This window comes from Candoia aspera, chromosome 6 (genome assembly GCF_035149785.1).
Source record: "Candoia aspera isolate rCanAsp1 chromosome 6, rCanAsp1.hap2, whole genome shotgun sequence".
NCBI lineage: Eukaryota > Metazoa > Chordata > Lepidosauria > Squamata > Boidae > Candoia > Candoia aspera.
In genome coordinates this window covers 26,556,884-26,573,733 of record NC_086158.1, presented here as the reverse complement: position 1 = coordinate 26,573,733, position 16,850 = coordinate 26,556,884, and the positions used below count along the sequence as shown (strand labels likewise).

The 16,850-nt window shown below is 36.6% G+C and overlaps 1 protein-coding gene across 1 annotated transcript; it reads left to right on the top strand.

Moving 5' to 3' along the window:
* The first annotated feature begins 9,026 nt into the window (after positions 1-9,026).
* AGTR1 (angiotensin II receptor type 1) lies at positions 9,027-14,784 on the top strand. The gene has a single exon (XM_063306614.1). The coding sequence runs from the start codon at positions 9,068-9,070 to the stop codon at positions 10,157-10,159; it is 1,092 nt and encodes a 363-aa protein (XP_063162684.1). The 5' UTR covers positions 9,027-9,067; the 3' UTR covers positions 10,160-14,784.
* The last annotated feature ends 2,066 nt before the right edge of the window (positions 14,785-16,850 follow it).

Below are 16,850 nucleotides of genomic sequence, written 5' to 3'. Positions count from 1 at the left end.
TTCCTTAGGTTTTTATTATGGCAAATATACACTTTTTTCATAACTAGACTCAGTTATGGACTGCAAGCTGTATGTGACCTTATAGCAACAGATGTCAAAATCTCAGTCCATGATTTACTACAGCAGGATGTTAGGTTAAATGTGAGCAAGTCAAAAATATACTAAAATAGCAGCAATTAAGAATGGAAAAGATCTATTATTATCCTCTAATCTGCACAAGAAATAAAGTTTATCCTCCCTAATGTTATTAATTTTGAAGCATGAAGAGATTCTTTAAAAGTACAGATACTACTGAGTAATGATAAATTCTTTTTTTTTTTAAGTTATACAGACCTCTAGTGGTCAAACCCTGTATTTGTGGGGAAATAAATTTTGAACCAAATGAAAACCATTTCATTCTGAGTAATATAATTACCTTTATTTTCTACTGAAATCATCCTCAGAAAAAAGAAAAATAGAAGAATCTAGCTGAAAATAGCTTTATTTTTTCAGCTCTGTCTAGCCATGCTTTCAGCAGATATTTTCACACAAAGCAGTCAAAATTGCATTTATTTGAAGGTGTCACAAGCATTATTTTTTTTTCATACTTGCACAAAGGTTTTTAAATAGTCTTCTTTGTCCCTCCAACAGCACCCCACACACAACAGTCAGAGGCCTTTTCAAAGGCACCCCATGATGGCTGGTGGCAAAAATGAAACAATCTGCCTCCCCTGAGAGCTTCAAACAGTTACTTACATTTAAGCTATTTTGCTTCTCAGACAGGTTAAATGTTTAAAAAAAAACCTTAAAATTCTGCTTTCTTAACTTAGTTCTTCTATTCTCTTTTATGCTAATAGCATGGGAGGAAGAAAAGGATATATGATATTGCTTACATACAGTGCTGCTGTTCAGCAGTTAGCAATTTGATAAAAGGCCATTTTAAAAAAGTACATTACAAGAACAAGGTTAGAACCTTGGCATGGAGCGGGGGGGGGGGGGTCATCCTTTGCCCCAAACAGGAATCCCAACACAGAATATTTCCTCTCTCTCAAATGAACCTGCTATTTGCCCTGAGGGAAAAGTTTCCATAGAAGCTAAATTAAACTTCCCACCCCTCCCAGTGTAAAGGTACATGTGGGAGCCAATGTGAATCAGAACAGCTGTGATGGCAAAGGAAGGGAAATCCCCATCACAGACCTTTCTCACCATTTAGGTCCCAATTCTTTGTAGATCTCCCCAATCAGGAAGGATGCCATTATGTCAGCCCTTCAAGGCAGACCAGACTAGGAAACCAAAGTGATAAATGCTGTTACTTTTATTATAAGGTTACAGTAACAGAATCCTGCAACTCTGAATGCCCCCTACCTTTATCTTCAAGAGAACTAGGGAGGGTCAATGCTGAGACACTTTCTCCATCCCCATTCCTGCTTTGGACTCAAATTTCTCTTATCAGGCCATTGTCTTGGTTGTGGCTTTTCCTCCTATTCGTCAAGGTTATTCTTACTGCCCATTACACATTAGGGCTGAGCATTGCTTCAGATCTGATTCCAAGGTGGTGCTTCAGACCACACAGAATGTAGCATTTCTCCGCAACTCTTTAAAGCAGGCATGCGTTTTCCCAAGATGATGTGGCAGGGCAGACGTGTCATCCCAAGAAAAGATTTAGCTGCTTTAAAGAGTTGCAGATGGGTACTACATTCATGCTTAGAAACACTTTTTAGAATCAAATTCAGAAGTGCTGCAAATCCCTAGAACCCATGCCCTTTTCTTTTATAAATACTTTCACACAGTTGCAGGAATGGCATCATATCTAGTTTCATCCTCAGAGAAAAGACTAAATGGACAGAAAGAGCGAGAGAGGCAGTGAGATAATTTTTTCACATTAATGCATTCTCAGTCATGACAAGGTAAGTCCCCCACCCCACTCTAGTTGGGCTCAAAGTTGGTCTTAAAATACAGAATAGTCTCTTCTCTTGCTGAGTCCAGCTGGACTTCATTCATACCCACCAATGATGTCAATGGTGTTTAATCTGTCCTGCAGCTTCCTAGTGGGCTTTTATGTCTCTCTGCCATTTCATCTATGTACAGTGCCTCATACACTATAAGGCAGAGCGGAAGAGCAGCTAAGTTGGTGACTGAGAAGAAAATGAAGGTATGAAGAATTTCATGTGGATGAAAGAAGCAACAGTTAGCATTTCTGAATGTAAAAGTGAAATGAGTTAATTCTTCTCTAAACCAAAAACTGGTCTTCTAGTTCACTTCTTATCCAAATTACACCTAATCCTCCTCATGGGGTGCTTTGTTTTACAGAGCTGAAGCAATGAAGTGAAGATGATCCAAATCAGTCAGCACATCAGTTCAGTAAGGATGATATGAGCAGAAGCTACTCTTAGAGCAAACTGGGGCAGCCACTGTATTCTAACCTTTAGAAACAGAGCACTACTTTGTGGATATCAACAAAAAAACCTCTTTAGAGATTTGTAGAACCTTAATGAAGGACTCCCAAGACTCAAATTTCTGAAATAAAAAGCATACATTTTGTAATTAATTACCATGCAGATCACAATCTTGTTCACAATCTTGGCACCAATGTTTCTTGCAGAAATTAGGATAAACCTAGGCTCAAAAATGATGGGGAAATAGCAAAATGTATTAAGCCTGTTGACTGTGATGGGAAGAAATCAATTGAATAAATAATTGTGAATGTAAAGATTTTGATTCTGGTGTAATACTGCTACTGGCAGAGAAAGGCAATTGTAGTAAGGAAATTAGAATCTTCCCTCCCCCACTCCCTCTTTTAAACTAAAACAGTTAAGTGGAGCACCATGAGAAATGGATGAAACAAAGTGAATAATTGGTTAAGATGAAGACTTAAAACTATGTCTATCATAAATTATATTGTTCCAAACTAATGCTGAGCCAAATTAACTTTAAAGTCATTCTTTACTCTGAAAGTAATGATTGGACATAACTGCACCCAAATCTAAACCTTGATCCCATATGTGAGGTGACAGAGGAACAGGGGAAGCTATTCACTTCCTTACTGTTTTGTTAGTTGTTAGGCATTCCCCACTTTCCCCACCCTTTTTCTACAAACAGTGCTGACCGATCAGGGATTACACACTGCACATAATAATGTCACAATATTCTCTAGCTAGCTAGAATTGAATTTCTGCTGAAATCTAAAATGAAGCCATTGGAGTGAATCCAGTTTTCTCTCCTGGTCACATGGAAAAACCCAAGCAGCTATTATTTAATTGCAAAAATGAACAGCTTCATAACTTTTATATGATGGTCCAAAAAATTGCTGGAGGAAAGTGGTGATTGACTTTTTTATCAAACTATACTCAAGTTTTATTTTGCTTAAAATCATATTCCCAGATATTTTCCATTCTCCTTAAGGAAGTTGTAAAAGAAGAATACAAGTCGTATGTGATAATTATTTTGTGCCAAAAAAGAATCATTTTAGCCATATAAAAAATTAAGGCTATATTTTCATTCCATTTGCACAAGAGCAAATATCTAGAGATTAGGCAATGAAATAGTCCTTCACATAAGATGTTCAGGTGACCTTTTTACAGAGCATATCCACTTACTGTCAAGAAGGCCCTTGTTGGAAGGCAAATGCTGAAAATTTATTTTTCCTTGAAATCTGGCTTGCAGTCCTTGCTTACGTGATTGCTGTTAATGAAGTTGTCACAGGAAGCTGCAGCCACCAGTATTTCATCTTGTTTTTCATTTCAGCAAAGTGCTGTTTACCTTGTAGAGAGGCCCAGCATCCTTCTCCGTTATCTCAGGCAGTTTAATTAGAAGGTATGATCATCCAACATAGGAAATGAGCATAGTGCTAAATAATAGTTGGTGGAACAGTATGAAGCAACAGCACATTCTCATCAGTGACTTATTATAATCATTGTAATTAAAAAAGAAAATAAAAGGTCAACCAGGACAGTCATATACAACAGGGATTAGCAGCTCTCCATATAATTTGATGAAAGACTGAGCCTTCAGTGATCATCACAACATTTGCTGCTGCTTGAATGTGGGCCTGTTGACAAAGACTACTTTGACCTCTCAGTGGTAGTGAGGTCAGTCCATAATCTAACACTGTTGCCAAGTTTCCAGTTGGCATTTATGGAAAAATCTGCAGCAATAACACATGCAAGTTGCAATAGTACAGAAACAGCAATTTGCTGCTATAATTGTGACATTTTTCACAATAAAAATGCAGCTTAAAAAGTAGACATTTCACAGGAATTGTATTACACCTGAACATGATATTGGAAGCTTCCTTATGTTGGCTGAGCTCTCAAGTCATACATGTGGTTTGTTTGGTTTTGGCTAAGTAGGGTGTGTAAACCCAGCCATTGTGGTTTGAAAACAATGATTTGTTGCTCAGTGTGTTATGTGATATTCAGACCACAATGGCTTGCTCACTAAACTATGTTTAAAACATAGTGTTACTTAGGACAGTATAAATTCAAACTGATTCAGACGATTGGTTTGTCAAACTGTTGTCCTTGGATTCCAGACAGGGGTTCTTCCTACCCTCCCCAGTGATGCCTAAGCTTGACCAAGGGATCTGTCATGAGCACTGATGGTGAGCAGGAGGGGGCCCCTATCCAGGGGGGAAAACACATGCGTAGTAGTGAGGAGTTGAGCGGCCATTCAAAGAGACACAGAACAGACCTGCCTTGACTTTTGGGGTTTATCTGTCTGGGTTTTCCCACGCTTCTTCAGTTTGTTAGGATTTTCTGCCTAATGTAGCAGTAATAAACACTAGAGACCTATTCCTCGTCTCAGCGTGGTTCCTGACTGTTAGGACAGGATCCTTCTTTATGGAAGTCTATGTCTTACATCAGTGTTTCTCAACCTTAGCAACTTTAAGATATATGGACTTCAACTCCCAGAATTCCCCAGCCAGCATGTTGAGAAATATTATCTTCTACCATTAAGCTATGGATCAGCAATCTCTACGGGAGGACCAAGATCATGTGTAACACTCATGATCTTCCTGCACTGAGTTGGAAGCATTGCAAAGAATTTTTCCACGCATTCCCTTCAGTGCAAATGGAAGACTCTTCACAGTCAAAAATGCTAATTTGTCAAACTTTCATACATCACTGTTTGAGTATACAGGGGTGGATAATGACGAGCATCACCTGCCAGAATTTACAGAACTAGTGATTTCTAATACTGTTAATTCCAACACAAACTTTTGTTCTTTTCAACTGCTAGTGCACTGTCATATCATTTCATAGGTCCAGATGTATTCTCTGCCTATTTGATGTAAACATTACATAACACTAATTCACTGGAACTTTTGGAAGGAAGGAAGGAAAGAAGGCGGGCAGGCTTGAATAATTCCTGTCTTGCTTTTTTTTATTAAATCTGTTTGTTACAGGCAATCAGCAAAATGGCAGCATAATATGAAATCTGATCAAAGAAGGCACAAATAAACTAAGTGTCCTTTCTTAATTGCATTAGGTTAATTAAATATTCAGCTTTGCAAGGTTCTTTACATTGATTCCCTGATAATAATTAATTATATTGTTATATATCAAACAGAGTTTTTTTAAGTGTTATATATTGTTAAAAGAAAAAGGTCAAGGCCAAATTGTATTATTTCCTTTTTTCTATAGCTAGTAAAAATCAAAAGAAGGTAACAAATTTTCACAATGCATTTTCTGATGAAAATAGAACCTCTACTGATTGCTTTACTTGAGCCAGGTTTAATCCCAATTGTATTTTGATTAGCTAAAATCAATGCTGCTAAATAATCTGCCCCTGCAAATGACATTCTAAATACAGCCGAGAATCATTTACAATAATGTGAAATTCTCCACTTTTAAACATATTTCATACATTATTTAGGGATTTTTTACATTTTTTCCTGATCAGTGATAGGTAAATTAAATGTATCTTAAGTAGAAATTGCTATTTTTAAATGGGGGGAGCATTGTAATTTTTATTATTTTTAGTAAGGAAAAGGGATAACTTAATGCAAGGCAAAAGTATTTTCAGAGCCGTCATGTACCATCCTATTTCTGCTATCTTGTCTTTCCAGTTTAGCAACAATGTATATTGTTTAGTTCTTAAACTTTCTACTTGCTATTCAATTATCTTTACTAGTGCCATTGCTGTGAATTTCTGAGCAACAAATTTCTTTGGGGATAGCTTTGGAAGTGTTAGCAGCTCCCTTGGTATAAAAATCCAACTTGGATTTTAGCAACTTATATTTAAGCAGCTTAAATACCAGCCTGTTTTATCTGAAAGATATGTAAAATGTCAACTAAATAACTGCCAAGGTCAGACAGATAAGGTTATGAATATATCTCACTGTTACCTTATCATGAGAAAGTTATACAGGTGTTACTTTTTAGGTCTCCGTGGTATGAAATAAAAATTCTTAAATAATAAACAGTAGCAATCATTATAAATTACTGGGGGCAACATGATGTCCTCCATGTGTTGGAGCCACAACTGACTATCTTAAGAGTTGTGTCCTAAAACTGTTGGGAGTTGTAGTCAAAAATATTTTGAAGACATCAGGTTGAGTTGAAGGCTCAGGCATTTAAAGCTCACTCAGAAAGCATCCATAATTATGTAAAATGAAAAAAAGTTCCCATTGTCTCTATTTAAGTACAAGCATGTATATGTTTTCAAGCCATTTCCAAATAAAATGGTTAAAATATAGTACAAGAATGTACATGTTTTCAAACCATTTCCAAAATCTTTAGCATTAATTTTCAATTATTTTGAGAGTCTATCTGTGTTCGAATTGTGTATGTCAATTTTCCTCCACCAGCAAACTTCCATATGTGCTGGTTGAGGATTCTTTGAGCTGTAGCACAGGATAGCAGAGAGCAATATGGGAAAGGCTACCTTATGACATGCCACATTCAAAGGTTTGCATTTTATTAAATGCATTTTATTAACATTTATTAACAGTTACAGTATTTATTAACATTTTATTAACATTTCTCCTGTTTCATATGTAATAAGTGATTACTTATTTTCCAACTACACGTAAAGTTCACTTAAAAAGAAATCAGTGTCTGCCATAAAATCCATGAACAATCTTTACTGCAAATATTTTAGTTAAACTCTAATGTGAGGGTGTTTTTATCTCAGCTGGCCACAAAAACCACAAAAGGTGGCATCCTTTTCACCACTACCCATTACATCTCAATATGCTTGAACTTCAGAAATCTGACCCAGTGCCAGCCTTCCACTTGCTAATAATTCTCAATGCATTCTAAATTTCACAATTTCTCTACAGTGTCTTTACTATCTGTAGATGTCAAAGCTTTACAACATGGCATTGTGAATCTGAAGCTCACAGAGACAGAACTAAGTATTGTTCATTTTAAGGTAGCCAGTAACTGAGAGTACATTGGAAAATTGTTCAAATCTTCCAGTGTTTTGTGAATTAAGAAACCATTTCCCACCTTTCCTTCATTAAAAAAAAAAAAGGAAATATGTTTCTAGTATCCACTCACAATGTCCCTTTTTTGCCAGCCAGTAGATCAGCTGACAGTTGGGACCAGGTGGCTGGCTTCACTCTATTAATGAGTGAAGTGAGCAGTTTTACTGCCAATATCGATTTTTGCCAGAGATCCAGCTCAGGATTTTTGGTTAAAATTAATCACATCACTAATTACTGGGTGGCACACATGATATGGTGCATGCAAAAAATGTGCAAAGTTGCCATGTTCACACAACATATTTAATCTTGTCTCTGCCTTACCCATTTTTGGATTCATGTAGTATATTGGATTCACCAGTCAATCTGGGTTTGCAAAAGTGGCTACATCTTAAAAACCCTAACAAAGTTTAACACTAATCACATTATACAAACACAGTCACTAGGTCTTTAACTGACTTGGATAAGCATGCTGTGTGAACACAAGCAGGGAAGAATAATATCCATGGGCCCTTCCAAATTTATATTCATTTAATACACCTTTTCTGTAGGCCTAGACACCTTCAGATTCACAGAGAAAGGTTACCCACACAGAACCCAGGATCTTTTATTAAGTACTTTTGGCTCGATAGATGAACACTTACTGTAATAAACTTTTTTAAAACTGCTACTCTTTTGCCACTGTCAGCAGACCAGAAATACAGAATTGTTTCAAATATTTTAATTTTTTTTATAATCAGCATTAAAACATTGGTTTTGAGTCCTATTTATTCAAACAGGTTGATTTTAGCATATGCAGTGTGAATTTAAGGATAAAGCCAACGCTTCTTAATCATACCTAAATCAGTATTTGGCAAGGGATCTACATCAATTCAGAGAAACAAGTTCCTAAATGTTCTCTTTTGCTTTCCTTAATGTCTCCTAAACCTGTGTGATCTCAGACAACATCTTTAGAGAGCCATTAAAACATATATTTAATTGTGTTGTTTGTATTCCAAGAGCAGCCAGAGAAACTTACTCAGATACTTACCAAATCTATTCCTAATGTAACAGATACAGAACTCTAAGGTATTTGGAATCTAGCAGTTGTGCTATATTTAGTTTTTGCATTGATAAGATAACACTGGGGAAAGAACAACATTTCATTTATTTACAGTGCTGTAATATCCAGGTTACAAGGTCACCTTTTGTCCTAGTGAAGTCTAAAAACAACCTGGTTATACTTAATTAAAGAAATATTTAAACTATTACTTAGGTCACAGAGTCTAATCTGAGGCTTAGGCCTGAAACCGTGTATGCTATTTAGTCTGATACACCAACTTAATAAAACTCATACCTCGTACCAAGTGGATGAATGGGAGGAAACCATAAAGTACGTCAGGAGTATCACAGGCACACCCAGACAGCTTGTTTAATATGGTCCTTGTCCCAATGACAACTTATATTCCAAAGAAACCAAACTACTGGATAAAGTATCTGAGCCATCATAGAGAACTCATAGAGAACTGATAGTATTTTAAACATCTAACAAAATGAGTGTTAAGGAGCTGTCAAATGAGTGCTCTTAATACACTGAAACAGAAAGCAATAACCCTTTCATTTTTCCTTCTCAGGTGCTGTTGGTATCTATTTCCCACATAGCTTCTAGTAGAACTGATCACAATGATCCTAAACATCTCTACAGAAGAGACCGATAAGAAAAACCCCATTGACTGTCCCTCTTTGGGAAGGCACAACTACTACATTTTTGTACTGGTTCCGACTGTTTACACCATCATCTTCATCATTGGTATATTTGGAAACAGCTTGGTTGTGATTATCATTTTCTTCTACGTGAAGCTGAAAACTGTGGCCAGTGTATTTCTGCTTAATTTAGCCCTGGCAGATCTGTGTTTCCTAGTAACTCTGCCATTATGGGCAGCTACAACAGCCATGAAGTATCATTGGCCTTTTGGCAACTGCTTGTGTAAGATCACTTCAGCTGCAGCAACCTTCAATCTTTATGCCAGTGTGTTTCTCCTGACATGCCTCAGCATAGATCGTTACTTAACAATAGTACATCCGATGAAGGCCCGCCTTCGACGCACAATGCTCGTTGCCCGGGTAACTTGTATCATCATCTGGCTGTTGGCAGCCCTTGCCAGCTTGCCTGTTGTGATTCACCGTCGCGCATACGTCCTTGAAAATGAAAATATCACAGTATGTGCTTTTTGGTATAGCACACGGAGGAATTCAACCAAAAACACAACCATCAAAATTGGATTAGGCATATCCAAAAATATTCTGGGGTTCTTCATCCCCTTTGTGATCATTTTAATAAGCTACATATTAATCTGGAAAACTCTGAAAAGGGCTTACCAGTTTCAGAAGAATAATGGCAGAGGTGATGACATTTTTAAGTTGATTGTTGCAATAGTTCTTTTTTTCTTTTTTTCTTGGATTCCTCATCAAATATTTACGTTTATAGATGTGCTGATTCAGCTTGATGTGATTAAGGACTGTGATGTTGAGGGTATTGTGGATACAGCTATGCCCTTCACAATCTGCTTAGCTTACTTTAACAACTGCTTGAATCCTGTCTTTTATGGCTTTTGGGGAAAAAACTTTAGAAAATACTTCCTTCAGCTACTCAAATACATCCCTCCAAATGTCAGGCATTCCAGTCTGTCGACAAAGATGACCTCCCTTTCATATCGACCTTCAGACGACTTAATCGTCACCATCAGAAAAAAAGAATCCCTGGTTGCTGAATGATAGTATGGCAGCACATTTTTGGCTGTTGGTTGGTCAGAGTGACAATGCTCATCTTTTGATCTGAGATATTTCATCCTTGTGAAAATTGAGCACTACCTTCATTTCATGTTATGAAGAGGAACATCTTAACCAAAGAATGTAGGCATTCTGCCTTCTGATGTCAGAGCTTGGTGGGAAATAATATGTGGTAGAACATCTAATCCAACTGCAAGTAGAAAAGTCTCTGAAATTACCTTGTGTTGCCTTATACATAGGTGTTATATAGAAGGCTTATTTCCAGAGTCCTGAAAGGAAAGCAAACATCCTGGTGTGTTTCAAGAATGTGAAAGAACTCCCTATTTAACTATAATCAGACCCTACATACACTGCATTTAATTACATACAACCATCTTCTCCAGAAACTGAAAAGTGGTAGAACTGAACTATTGTATATCAGGATACTATGAGGTTTTGAAATAAGAGTAAAAGTGTAATATAATATAGAATGAATCCATATTTAGATGAACTGTTTTTCATTGTTCAAGTAACATTTGCTACATATACAGCTAAATGTACCACATTCAAATATAGCACTGTTTCTAAATGCAGTTGAAAAAAGGTTCATTCTGGAGATATTTCCCTCTCTTTGAGCTCTTGGCAAATATGTCTGTGGAAAGTTTCTGTTTACTTTCACACAACTTCAACTGCCTTATAGAAGTACAGAGCTACTACTGTTTATTTAATGCAGTTCCTTTCAAAATGGGAAATGGGCCTTATGGTACAGAAAAGTGTTGATAATACAGCCTTTCCTAAACCAGTGTCTTCTAGATGTACTGGATTACAACTCCAGTGATTGCTGTACTGACAGCTTAGTGTAATATATCTGGAGGACACTATGTGGAGGAAGTTCATTTGTACAAGGAAAAGTGAGCACATTTCAGTCATTTTTCAAGTCTCCCAAAGTGTTGATCCACTTCAGTGGCAGCCAATCACTTGCCCACTTGGAATTTTACCTCATAAAGTGTCCTTTTGTATCTGTGGGATTGGTCCAAGAATCATATTGATGTATGTAAATCTCCTCTGTGAAAATGATTCATGCCAAAAACAATAATAATAATAATAAAAGCCAGTTTTCATTAGAAGCACCATTTAACTACTTTACATTCATTTATTCTGCTATCCATGTAAATATCCTTCTACAAAAAGTTAAAAAAATATTGTGTTTTAAATCAATATACAGTCATTCTTTGTCAAGTGTGAGGGTCCCATTAAAAAAAAATCCCTAGGGTTAGATAATTCCCAATTGGTAAATTTAAGGCCTTGTGGAAAAAATAGGGTTAGAACTAAGTCATGATTCAACCTACTAAAATCCCTCATTTTTTACCCCATAATAAAATAAAACAACATCAAAGGAAAGAAATAAAAGGAAACAATATGAAAGAAAAAATGAAAGCTGACTGAGAAGGAATGACAGCAGAAAATATAGCTTCTGTCCTTTTATCTCTCATGAGAAGAAAATGTCAGCCAGCGCATACCCGTCCACCCCCATTACTGATCTTACACAACCTTGTGGATTCAATTCAATTCAATTTCATTCAATTTATATAGCTCCCCATCTCACTTACACGACCCTGGGTGGCTTACAAGTTAAAACAGCAAAAACCAAATTTATATAAATAAAATTAAAAACAATTTCAACAATAAATCACAAACATAAAAGCATGGAAGAATGCTAATCAAAGCTCGCATACAAAGCAGCCATCTTGCAGACTCCCCACATCCACAGGATCCACAGGCCTGAAAGCACAGTCACGTCTTCAGGGACTTCCTAAAGGCCAACAAGGTTGGAGCCAATCTGACCTTGGGGGATGATGTTCCAGAGGGCAGGCACCACGAAAAAGGCTCTCTTCCTGGGCCCTGTCAGATGAAACTCTTTTGTAGACATGACCTCCAATACGCCCCTTCTGCCATATCTGATGGGACGGGTAAATGTAACCGGGGGGAGGCAGTCCCTCAAATAACCCAATATATGAACAAGACAGTGCCATTAAAGTATACCAGAAAATGAACCAAAAGGATACTCAGAGTCTATGTGAAACAAGCTTGCACAGCAATAATTAGGAATGCATGATGTCTTGAGGAAGTTTGGTACAAGATAGGCTATGTCAGTAATAAAAGGAAAGACGTATAGTATAGAACCTCTGGTAGGATCAGTAGGTATTAAAATCAGATGGATTTATTTTCTCATTGCAAACTAAGCACATGTGCTCTGTATTCTTTCGGCAGCTGTTATCAATCCCCAGAGCTCTTAATCACTATATCTGTGTGTATATACTTTGCATACTTTTAAATCTGTAGAACAGACTTATGTGTGCAAAGAAAATCATGCATACACGAACACACACATAAACACACAATCTAATTAAAAGTACCCTTGATATCACAGTGAGGATTTATATCCAGTATTTCAACTCAGTATCCAATAATGGTCAAATAACTGCAAGCAAAGAAGACAGATTAATAACCATACCAGAACCTAGGATTGGTGCTTCTAAGTCTGTGTAAAACTGGCTATCTTAGTCTCCAGGTGGCCAATCCTACATTGCCAAACAGTGGAAGGAAATGCATTACTTGTTTAACATTATTGTAATAGTATATGACAACTTTCCTTTAAGAAAAATATATATTCTGATACCATCTGCTTTGAAGATAGTAGAAGGATCCTGCATCTCCATTAACATCTCTGTGGGTGCACTGGCTACCAAAGCATTAATTAAATGTAAGACCTTTAATTAAAACATTACTTTAAGGCCTTTAATTAAAACATTGTGTTCCTCCACCTGCTACTGTACCAACTCTTCACTATTGGCAATGTTGACTAGGGCTATTAGGAGTCATAGCTTAGCAGCATCTTTTAAGAAAATGATATATTACACTGCCATAAGTCATTAAGGTACAGGTAGCAAAGGAGAATTGTGGCTGGTCCAAAGCATTCTCTTGCATAAAGATTCTCCAAGTATGGAGGACTCAAACTGCATAGGGAATAAGGTGGAATATGATGTCCACATACTCTGCTGGGAAGTCTGAAGGACAGCAGGATCCATGTATGCATCAATGCAAGTACAACTATTTGCAAGAGCTGAGACAAAATTTTATTAAAATCTTAGATCATATGGCAAGATGAACTCAAGGTCAAACGTGAGTGCAGCTGTCCTTTATAGTTCCAGCTGAATGTCTGCATTTTGTTCTTAAAGGAGCAATATAAAATTATGCATTTACTTTGTCATCTTCATTTCAGAGTGTCATCTTGAAAATAAATCAGATTGCTTACTTGTTAAACAAAAAACATACATTTAACACAGGAATTTTTTTTTCAATTATTGCCACATCTAAAAAAAAACACTTTTTTTTTTCTGCTGGCAGAATTCTTTTTAAATGTTGGCTTGCTGAACTTGTAAATGAAACTATATTTATTTCTATTTATAAATAACAGAGCTTTATTTTACTCATTTCCTCCCATCATGGATATAATGCTCTTTCTTGGAAATATAGTATAAAATGTAAACATCCACAGAATGAATTAACTTGCAGAAAGGTAACAATCAGTCGGTGGTACACAAAACATGCCAAAAGAAATGTCTTTTTGATGATGTTTTGTTAGTGATTCCACAATAGTATGTGCTTGGAAGGACTGATATTAGAAGTCTGTTGAAAGTGTCTATGAATTTCCTGTGGATTTAATTTCTTTTAATAGTCTCATCATTGCATACATACCAAATATACATTGTATCTGAAGTTCAGTTCATGTTTGATAAGTCTAATATCAAAACCAAACAAAATGGTAATGTATACAGTTTCTTTGTTGGCTCAGTATGTTGTAGCTAATGTTCAAATGCATAGCAGAAAAACCATCTATATCATATAGATTCTATATCTTATGAAAGCTGTGAAAAACAAAGTTCATATATATTAGTATTTCAAAATATCGTAATTGTTCTCACATTTGTGTTATTATGGATGATGTCACCAGTTAATCCCAGACCCAGCCAATGCTATTTCTTAAAAAGAAGCAAATGTGGTCATTCCTTTCAGCAACCTAATTAAAAGGACTCATGATAAAGCAGAGATCCATGTACATTGGAATGCTTACATGGCAGTCTTCCATTTGCTGGCCCACTCACTTTAGTGGAAGTGGCTATTTCATTTAAAAAGACTGTCCTTGGATTTGTTACCACTATCTTAGCAACTAAGTGCCTTGGGGCCAGGTTTCTGAAAAACCAGTTTCTCCCATGTGAACTCAGACTTTCTGCTAAACAAGCCCACTCTTCAAGTGTCAAATAAAGGATGAACTACCCCAGTATACTAGGATCCAAGATACAGGAAGACCTTCAAGGAAGGCATATTCAGAACTATATTTGCTTTCTTCAGTGCCAGGAGAAGACCTTTCTCTTTACCCCAGCTTTTTAAATAACTCATGTGGTCTGGTCTGTTTGGGTTTTCTTTTAAATTTTTTAAATTGCTGTATACTTGTTTTTTACTGTGTTCATTTGGTTCTGAATTTTTAATGTTACTTGTTTAACCATTATCTCTCTGTAATAGGGAGGCATTCAAACATCATCCGTAAATAAAACAGTTGCTGAAATCAATCAACAGTTGCAGAATATAAAGTTATTTGAATTTTAAAATTTATACAGAGACAGATTAGTACAGAATGGAAGCTGGTGCAAAGGTTTATTAATAAGTCAAATGGAAAATCTCAGGTTTAAAAAAACAGTACTCAAATATGTTTTAGAAAACTGAACTCTATATTGACTTCTATCTTTTTTTTTTCCACTAAAGCAACATATTTCACCTGACCATTTATAATACACTTTTCTTCATTATTTGAAAGATAATGAACAATAATACCTGAATCTGAACTTTTACAGCATTGACCATACAGATTAGACTATTTTGTTTTTATTAAGTATATATGATCACAATGTGTGCTAAATGTAAGGAGTATTCTGCAGTTCATTTGCTGCATATGCAGTTTGCAGATTCCAGCCAAGTGGAAACATCTAATCAACCTCAGCTGCTCTGAAGAAAAGCTAAGCAGGGTAAGAGTTGGTAGGTACTTGGATGAAAGACCACAAGCAAATTCTAGGGATACAGGCTATACTGGGAAGTAAAGCATCAACAACAACCTCAAAGAAAATTGTTGAATTATTTCTGTTTCATGCATGGATGTGCCCATGGGAGACACCAGGAACTGAATTCAGAGGAAAAATCTGTTGATATGAGGCTGCATCTGTGACATATTTGATGCTACTCTTTGTACTATCCACATAAAAGACATTGTGCTCATAAAAACAAAAGTCCTAAACAAGAAACAAAAATGGGAAGCCATACTTCATGCAAAGAAACTTAGAACAGTCTGTTGTCCACATATACTGTATAGTTTATGCTTTTCTTGTTTCACCTTTGAAAATTAAGTAATCTTATTTTGTTCTGTGAAAAGCCATGACTTCAAAAGGCTCAAAGACTTCCATGAGGGAGAAGGGGTTGAATAAATAGAGAATGTGTACAGTGATTATAGCAGAATATGATTTTACTGATAGTACTTCTTTAAAATATTTCTATAGAACCTCGGGGAAAACCTCTGGAAAACCACTGATTTTAGTTTTTATAGGACCTGAAGTACTTTTAAATTAATCAGGAGCCTTGATAGAAAACAGAGTCCAGTCCTACAGCATCTCAGTTCCAAAACAGACCATCCATTTAAATAATCAACTGGGAACTTTTCAGGTTATTCATTCATTCATCATGGGTGTTTGCAACTACTACTGCTTTTGAGAAAGTGATGAAAGCAGCACCACACTATCACATCACTCCCCACCTTTTGGACAATTACACAAAGTCACAATGTGTATAAAAGGGGCTAGGCTCATGTCACACCAGCACAATGCAGCTTTTGTCAGATTGACCCGTTTCACACACACACCCCAGATGCCACTTATGCCGTTCTGCATATTTTTACTTAACTTTCTAATAGCATGATTCATATTCTTTCTAATCCAGTTGAACGTTGGAAATAAATTATGGAAAGGAGCTTGAGATTCTGTCTGTGAGCTGACTAACTTTCTGAAAAGTGAACAAAACAAGACCAAATTTGGTGTAGGTGTCTGGCCAGCAAAAGAGCATATGCACTCAATCTTGTGCGTCCCAGTGTGCACATACACACAGAGGCAACACAAGGAGAGAGCAGAAACACTCTCACATTATGTCTACTGCTGATAAAAGGGACAGAAGAACATCCAGCACACATGCTCTGTGCACTTTCCCTGCCTTTTTATCTTTTCCAATCCCACTGAATGTTGGAAAGAGATTATGTAAAGAGCTTCATAAAATCATAGAGTCGGAAGGGACCTTGTAGTCCAATTCCTTCCCCAGGCAAAGAGCTGTCTAGCCTTTGTTTGAAAACCTCCAGTGATGGAGCACCCAAGACAGTAGGAGGCAGGCTGTTCCACTGCTTAATGGATCTCAGAGTCTGGAAATTCCCCTTTATTTTGAGTTTGGATCTATCTCTGTAGACCTTTCACTTGTGGTTCTTGTCCTACCCTTGGGCTCAGGATTCTGTCTGCCTCACAAATGTTGGAAGAGCAGAATGGGACCAAATCTGATGTGGGGAAGAAGCAAGCAAAAGAAAGATTGAGTTAAAATGGTTTTGATC